This window comes from Panthera tigris, chromosome E1 (genome assembly GCF_018350195.1).
Source record: "Panthera tigris isolate Pti1 chromosome E1, P.tigris_Pti1_mat1.1, whole genome shotgun sequence".
Taxonomy (NCBI): domain Eukaryota; kingdom Metazoa; phylum Chordata; class Mammalia; order Carnivora; family Felidae; genus Panthera; species Panthera tigris.
Window position 1 is genome coordinate 13,471,624 of NC_056673.1, and position 8,694 is coordinate 13,480,317.

Consider the following 8,694-nt stretch of genomic DNA (forward strand, 5'->3'; position numbering starts at 1 on the left):
AAAATTTGATATTGTCAATTTTTTCATTTTAGCCATTCTAGTGGGTGTACAGTACTATCTTATGATCTTAATTTGAATAATAATGTTGGGCATCTTTTTATATGCTTATTGTTGGCTTAAAGTAATTTATTATAGATACTTATTTTTTTCAGTTTGTTTCATATTTGTTGGTCTTTGATTTTTTCGACTTCTTGACTGTTTATTTTAATGGTCTCTTCAGATATCATGTATATTTATTATTGAGCCAATTTTTCAATTTGTTTTTGTTTAGCAAATGTCTCATCCAGATTTTCACATTTATTTCAGACATTTTAGGAAAACTTAAAAATTTGTCTCTGTAACTGTATCCTTTTTTTTATTCCTAATCTTCTATACTTATTTTTTAATTGGCCAGTTTTGTCTATTGTGTTGACCTTTTGAAAACAAAGCTCTCAAATTATTTTATCATTTTACTGCTTTTATGTTTTCCATTTTGCTAATATACGCTTTTAAGTTTATAAATTTCTTAATCCTTTTTATTTGAATTTTTGCCATTCTTTTTTCTATCCTTTTCAGTTTAATACTTTATTTTTTCCTAGCTTATTAGTAAAAATGAGGCATAGATTTTTCTTTTTCCACGATGATTCTGTGTGTAGTATGTTCCTTCTCAATAGAGCAGTGTTACTTTGTTCTTTGATGTAAAAATCATTTAGTAGAGGCTTAATATCCAAGTATATCACATGTTTGTTATTAATTTGTCATTTTACTGCACTACCTTCAAATAATGTGGTCTCTACAACTTCTCTTTTTGGACCATAAGTTCTACAAGAATTTGTGGTACTTTATTGTCCTTCATGCAGTTGCTAGAATCAACAAATGTGGTGATACCATCAACTACCATCAAATCTACAAGTAGAAAACTTGATCTCACAGTGATCAAGGTAGACACAGTCCTGGCCCTCACGGTGGGTCGGCTCTGGAGGCTACATCCTGTTAAGCAGCCCTGGTGATATTTGAGCTCATAACTCCTTATTTAGAAGACCAGGGCTCTAATTGCCTGGCTAGGGGGGGAAAAATGAATGCCAGCCCATTGGCTTTGAGGGATCCACAGAGACAAGAGGGGAAGCCCGCATTGGTCATCTCTCATTTCTTGGGTAAATATTGGTCATATACTTGTTTTTTCCTCTCCGAAGTTAATTATTATTTAAAACTTTTTAATGTTTATTTATTTTTGAGAGAGAGAGAGACAGCAGAGTGAGGTAGGGGGTGGGGGCAGAGAGAGAGGGAGATGCAGAATCCAAGCTGTCAGCACAGAGCTTGAACTCGCGAACTTGAACGCGGGGCTTGAACTCGTGAACTGCGAGATCATGACCTGAGCCAAAGTCAGATGTCCAACGAGCTGGGCCACCCAGGTATCCCTGAAGTTAACCATTTCATTTAAATCATCAGATCTATTGGCAAAAAATTACATACGGTACTTTTTTAAAGTTCTCTCTCCTCTGAATCAGTGATTATATCTGACCTTCCTGCCTTCCTGGTGGCATTGCCAGGTCTGCCATCTCTGTTCTTGTGACCCACTGATCATTCTCCCACCCTTCCTCTGCCTGCACCCCCCACCCCCAGCTCAAGGAGATCTCTTTCTGGTTTGCTGGGAGGAAGCTTCACTTCACCTCCCAATTCTAGTCCAGACATTTTTTTTCTTTACCGGTAAATTCTGGCTTCACTCTGGAGCTCAGGCTTTTGGAAATAAAAGCCAGGAAAACTTGTGAACCATTTCTGCTTTCCTGCCATGTCTGTATCCTGAGGCAAGGAGCATAGAGCTAACTATCTATTGAATGGGAAGAAGTGAAAGTGAAATGCGAGGAAACAAAACCTTCTAAGAGTAATATGTCAAAAATTATTCTATCCATGTTTTTTGAGGTATTCACAAATTGAGAGAGTTCAAGGACCCTTTAATTTCCCACTCCTTGAACTGGTTGATTTGCACCACAAGTTTTGTGGTTCCCGGTGCTTTTGTGCACCTCTACCACAGAGAGGACCTGACCCTCTTGCTGTGTCCTCTGACCAAGAGAAAATGGTTGTATTTATGGATATTCTGAAGCTGACTGTAGGCATCTCTCTTTAATTATCAGATGTGTGAATAAAAAACATTTCCTCCCCCATAATGCTTTACTCTCAGAACTCATTCTGTCTGTGCTGCCGTCTGTAGGACTTTGTCTCAGTAATACCTGCTAACCTGCAAAGTGTAACCAGTTCTGGAAGCACTCCCCACTAAAAGTCAAGCTCCAAAGTTAGACTGTTGGCTGCAGTCCCAGATCTGTTGCTCAACAGGTGTGGGACCTTGGACAAGTTACCTACTGAGTATAAATATCAACTTTTTAAATGTAAAAACTGAAGAAAATAGTACCTATCTCATAGGGTTGCTGTGAAGAATGAATGAGTTAATACATATTATACTTTCATCCTAGTGGAAGAAGTACTGAACTTAACCCTTATGACTTGTGGGTATTTAATTAAAAAAATTAAGATTTCTTTTTGAAAATTCTGAAGTGTGTATATATGTGTGTATATACACATACGCATTCACGCTGTCATGCAAATTATTTTTAATTTTACAAAGGTAGGACAAAATCAACATGAAAATGGGAAACCAAAGTGTCATCTCAGAGTTCCTCCTCCTGGGTCTGCCTATTGAGCCAGGGCTGCGGGACCAGTTCTATGCCCTGTTCCTGCTCATGTATGTTACCACCGTCGTGGGGAACCTGCTCATCATCATCCTCATTCTCCTGGACTCCCGCCTCCACACGCCCATGTATTTGTTTCTCAGTAACTTGTCCTTCTCTGACCTCTGCTTCTCCTCTGTCACAATGCCCAAACTGCTGCAGAACATGCAGAGCCAGGTCCCGTCCGTCCCCTATGCCGGCTGCCTGGCCCAGATGTACTTCTTCTTGCTTTTTGCAGACTTGGAGAGCTTCCTCCTGGTGGCCATGGCCTATGACCGTTATGTGGCCATTTGCTTTCCCCTGCACTACACCACCATCATGAGCCCCAAGCTCTGTCTCTCCCTGGTGGTGCTGTCCTGGGTGCTAACCACTTTTATCTCTTTATTGCACACACTACTCATGGCTCGGCTGTCCTTCTGTGCTGATAATGTGATTCCTCACTTTTTCTGTGACATGTCAGCTCTGCTAAAGTTGGCCTGCTCTGACATTCAAATAAATGAAATGGTGATATTTATTTTGGGAGGGCTTGTCATTATTGTTCCATTCCTGTTGATCTTTTTATCCTATGCACGGATTGTGTCCTCCATCCTCAGGGTCCCTTCTGCCGGGGCATCCGCAAGGCCTTCTCCACCTGTGGCTCCCACCTCTCCGTGGTGTCTCTCTTCTACGGGACAATCATTGGCCTCTACTTGTGCCCTTCAGACAACAAGTCTACTGTTAAGGAGACTGTCATGGCCGTGATGTACACTGTGGTCACCCCTATGCTGAATCCCTTCATCTACAGCCTGAGGAATCGGGACATAAAGGGAGCCTTAGGAAGAGTATTTTCCAAATGGACGATTCAGCTTTCTCTGGGACAGGGACTCTAAAGACTAATGTATGTTTTCAAACAGTAGGCATAATATTGACAATGAGTAGTATTCCGTAAAGTCTAGTAAGCACCAAGCTAATGCAGCCCAGGGGGTTTTCTCATTGTCACTAGGGGTGGGTCCATCTCACATCCTGGGTTTACCACAGAATCTGGGGGGTGATGTAGCACAAGGACTGACACGTAGTGGACACTTGGCAATTATTATTCAAATTTGAATAAATATCACTAGTGTTTACTAGTGTTTACTGCACTCAGAGAAAGTACAGTAGTTCCTAATTCTCTAATAAATAAATCCAAATTTCTCAGCCCCTTCAGTGCTTTGCTTCTGCCAAACATGTTTATTTCATGAAGAATGTCTTCCAGTTTATTATGTACTGCTTTTGTAATTTTTTACTCTCCAAGGATCATCATTTATTCCATTGCTTACCTATTTATTTAGTTTTTAATCTTCATTTCAGGTGTTGGTTGATTCACCACTTTAATGATCATACCCGAAATTGTTTTTTCCTTTGATTTATCAATCACTTGTCAGTTAATGACAGACTGCTTCTTTTGATAATATCTATATTTTGGATGAAAATTTCTCTTTTGAATTAAAATCATATTATATGGAATGAGCCATATGATTCTCTTATGAATTGTTTAATTTATAGACAGTAAAATGGTGGCCCATACATAGCCTAAAGTAGCACAAATAGTGACAGAGGGTTAGAATCTATTTATGACCCCCAGGTAGATTTTTTTCCTCTGAAATATTACACTGAAATTATGTGATGCTTTCTTTGTTTACTTCTTTTCAAGTATATTTTCAGTGTCTTGAAGACAGGTGCTCTCTTATCTCTTCAATGACTACTTCAGTGCCTTGTACTTGCTAGATGGACAATAATAACTGATTTGATTTGAATACATTTTCATATGTTTCTTGAAATTAAAGTGTGCCTTAAAAAAAAATCTCACCTTTTAAAAGAAGTCTTCCTAATAATGCCAACTTTGACTTCCTTTCTTCTTCAAAAATTTTTATTGACTACAAAAAGAATACATTCTCACTGGAAAATTATCCAAACAACAAAGAAATAAATAATAAACTGTAATGGAAGGTTCCCCCAAATTCTGCCCTCCCCCATAAAAGCAGTTAGAAGTTGGGGAATATTCTATGTACATAGATAATTTCTGTGTAGACTAACATTACATATAATAGCATTAAATTATACACACCATTTTCTCAGGTTGTTATATAAAATATATTTTGAATTCATCATTTCATATAAAGACATATAATGATCTTAGAATCTATACAGTGCTTGTTGAATGGATGTATTTACTATAATTTATTTAAATAATCTTCTTGGTAAACACTTGGGTTGTTTTCAGTTTTTTATGATTTTGAAAAATACTTCAATTTTATTTCCTCATCCATACGTTTCCTTGTGGACTTATGCTGTGTTTCTAAGGACACATTCTTAGAAATGGGTGTACTAGATCAAAGGATATGAACAGGTTATAAGTGGGTAGAAGTTGTCAAATTGCCTCCCAGGAATTCTGCTAAGGTAAATTCCTTCCAAAAGTGAATGAAAGTGGCTGGTTCTTTACATGTTCCCAACTCTGGATTTTTTGTTCTCAAAATATTCATCAAAATATGATATTTTACTATTTTTAAATTGAATCTTTGTATGTATCAGTGAGCTCAAACATCTCTTTATATTGATTAGTTACTTTTCCTTGTGCATGTCCTTAGCCTTGAGTCGATTTTCTTTTTTCTTATGATCACATGATCTATCTTGTAGGCAACATTTCCCTCAGTCTGTTATTCATCTTTTGAACTTGGTAGTGATGTGTTTTTCCCTTACTAAGATCATAAACTTCAAAGTAGACAAATAAGTTGATTTTTACTTCATGATTTTTTTCTTCCACATGCTTGGAAATGGCTTTTCTATCCCCAAATTATTATTATTATCTCATTCTTTTTTCTAGTGTTAGTTTCCACATCTCTATGCTTGATCCACCCAAAATTTTGTTTAAGGCCAACTGTCCTTTTTCTTTTTTCCCCTTCCTCAGCAAGTGAGTTGTCTCCACCTTCACAGGTATAAAAAAAACTACCTTTACAATGTCTTAAGTGCTCACATATACTTCCTGGGCTTATATTATTATTATTATTATTATTATTATTATTATTAATTTCTGGACTTATTATATTGAGGCCATAGTATGTATAACGGTACATTTTAAGTACCTTGTGTGACAAGCCCTCTTCTATATTCTTCTCTTCCAATACTTTCCTGACACATTTATCCTTTCAGATATACTTTAGATCTATTTTATTAAATTACAATTTAAAAAATCTGTTGGGAAATTAACTTGAGTTGCACTGAATTATTACATTGATTTGTGAATTAGAGTTGGCTATTTGTACAGTTGTCTTACAAACTATAAATAATGAATACCTTTCTATTTATTCCAGGTTTTCATTTCTTAGTTGAATTTTGTAGGTGTCTTAACCTAGTATATTATTACATATTACTTTCTACATTTAGTCCTAGGTATTTTACATTGAAAAAAAAATGTTGGATGGGGTCACTATTATGTTTTTAGACAAGTAAGTTTTTTGTACATAAAAGAGTTACTGATTGTTTTGTATATCATTTTAAAAATATTACACCTTACTAAATTCTCTTATTGTTTTCTAATAAGGATTTCAGTTACCTGTCTTGGGTACTGAAGATACACAAAGTTAACATCAGGATTGGTAAGTATACATATTTCTTTCAAATACTTAGTTCTGTTATTTCTTTTTTCTAATGTATAAAGAAGATGTGTGTGTGTGTATGTGTGTGTGTGTGTGTGTGTGTATACATGTATGTATGTATATATACCATGGAATACTACTTGGCAATCAAAAAAGAATGAAATCTTGCCATTTGCAACAACATGTATGGAACTAGAGTGTATTATGCTAAGTGAAATAAGTCAGTCAGAGAAAGACAAATATATGATTTTACTCATATGTGGAATTTAAGAAACACAACAGATGAACATAGGGGAAGGGAAGGAAAACTAAAATAAAAACAGAGAGGGAGGCAAACCATAAGAGACTCTTAAATACAGAGAACAAGCTGAGGGTTGCTGGAGGGGAAGTTGGTGGGGGGATGGGCTAAATGGGTGATGGGCATTAAGGAGGGCACTAGTTGGGATGAGCACTGGGTGTTGTACGAAAGTGATGAATCACCGGGTTCTACTCCTGAAACCAATACTACACAGTATGTTAACTAACTTGAATTTAAATAAATAAATTTTAAAAGAAGGGGGAAAAAAAGAATAATGTGAAATAATAGTGATTCTAAGGAGAGCCCAGATATTAGTGTGAGGCCCTGCTCTTTGTCCTTCAATAACCAAATGGGGGTATAGTAAAATCTTCAAATAGTTTTGGATATTGGAGGCCACAGTGAACTTTCCCTCCTTGTCTGGTGGTACTCTGGGAGAAGCCACTTTGCAGAAAAGCCCACCACTACACGGCCATATCATGACAGCTCTGGTCTACGGAAGAGTGTCTGAAATCCCACACAACATGCGCATGCACATAAACATGAATTTTTGCAACCATGTTGGGCCATGAAGATCTGAAAAGTTCTTACGTACCCTGTTGGAGCCCTGCTGGAGTTGAGAGCTAGTGTGTCTCCAGAGGCTATCAGGATAATGAGTAAGGGGACCGTGTAGCGGCAGCTAAAGTCAGAGCCCAGAACCAGATGGAAGACGTCACTGCGTCTAACAGAATCAGTCAGCAGAAACAGTAAGCCCTAAGAAGGGCATCAACTCCCTTCTCAAAAGAAAAGACATGTATTATCCATGCTGAGTGTAGTCGAGGTCCAGCAACAGTGGACCTTAGCAGAGACACCCCTCCCGAAGTCGAGAGGATACACAAGCCTCAAGAATCTGGAAAAGGTTTAACAAAATCAACACAGAGAAACCAGGAGGAAGGAATTCATCAGTATGAAAGTAAAAGCTTGATGGAGTTGAAAACCAAGAAGCAAAAGAATGATAATAACTAAATGTTGGTTCTTTGGTAATATGAATAATAACAGATAAAATGGCATGTAAAATAAGGCAACAAAATAGAAAAGATACAAATAAGGAACTCTGGGAGTGAAAAAGAAGCAAAATTAACAGTTAAAGAGGCAATCTTAAAATCACAAGAATACTACTGAAATAAAATAAATTGAAAATACAGGCACAGTTATATTTTAGGAACTTATATATTACTAAAATATGCTCAATATTATGAAAAGAGTCAACTACAAATTATTGAAGTAGATAAACTGCTTAGTCTTACAGCTTTGGGAAGCCCGCTTGGTTTCTCTAGGCCTGTTTCCTCTCTTGTGCAATGAGAATAATATCTTCCTCCTGGAATCTTGTGAGATTTAAGGCAGATATACATGTAGAGTACTTAGGACAGCGTCTGGCACATAAGTCCTCACTAAAAGTTATCTTTTATTATTTTTATGACAAGGATATCATTACATCATTGTAATAGTGAAACATTGGGAAAGTATAACCATCAATAAGAGAATGGTTAAACTCTGGAATATCACAGTATAGGGTTCTATACCATGAAGTTAAAAGTGAAAAAGTTCCATCTATTGTGATAAGAAAAGATCTCCTAGACTATTGTTGCATGACAAGGGAAATTACAGAATGATATGTAGAGAGTGAGAAGATCTATGTGTCAAAAGCAGGGAGAGGAAGGCAAGGGAGGTATTGAACTGGTAACTGGGATGGGGGTGGAGGTTGGATTGAGTGATAGTCAAGGAGAATTGTATCTTCATCTGTATTTTTGAACTGCCATGAAAATGATGGACATATTGTCTAGGGAATAGAACTTAAAAATAATTTTTTGAATACTTAAAATAAAAACTAGGTCTTTCCTGAAGTTTCCAGAAAAGGAGTCTGAAAAGAATGTGGTCTACACTGCAGTGCCCTCTCCCCCCACCCCACCCCCTGCCAAAAAAAACCTCCTTAAAAACTCTTGCATCTGCACTGCTTCTCGGCTTTCCTCTCCATCCACTAGACTGCTGCCATATCACACTCTTCCCCCTTTCTCTACAGAAGCTACAAGGCTCTTTCCTTGGT

At 37.1% G+C, this 8,694-nt stretch overlaps 1 protein-coding gene across 1 annotated transcript; it reads left to right on the plus strand.

The window, feature by feature from the left end:
- Positions 1–2,609: 2,609 nt before the first annotated feature.
- On the plus strand, positions 2,610–3,571 carry LOC102958422 (olfactory receptor-like protein DTMT). The gene is given in 2 exon segments (XM_015534884.2): positions 2,610–3,303; positions 3,306–3,571. Coding segments are annotated over 2 exon segments (954 nt in total). The 5' UTR covers positions 2,610–2,615.
- The last annotated feature ends 5,123 nt before the right edge of the window (positions 3,572–8,694 follow it).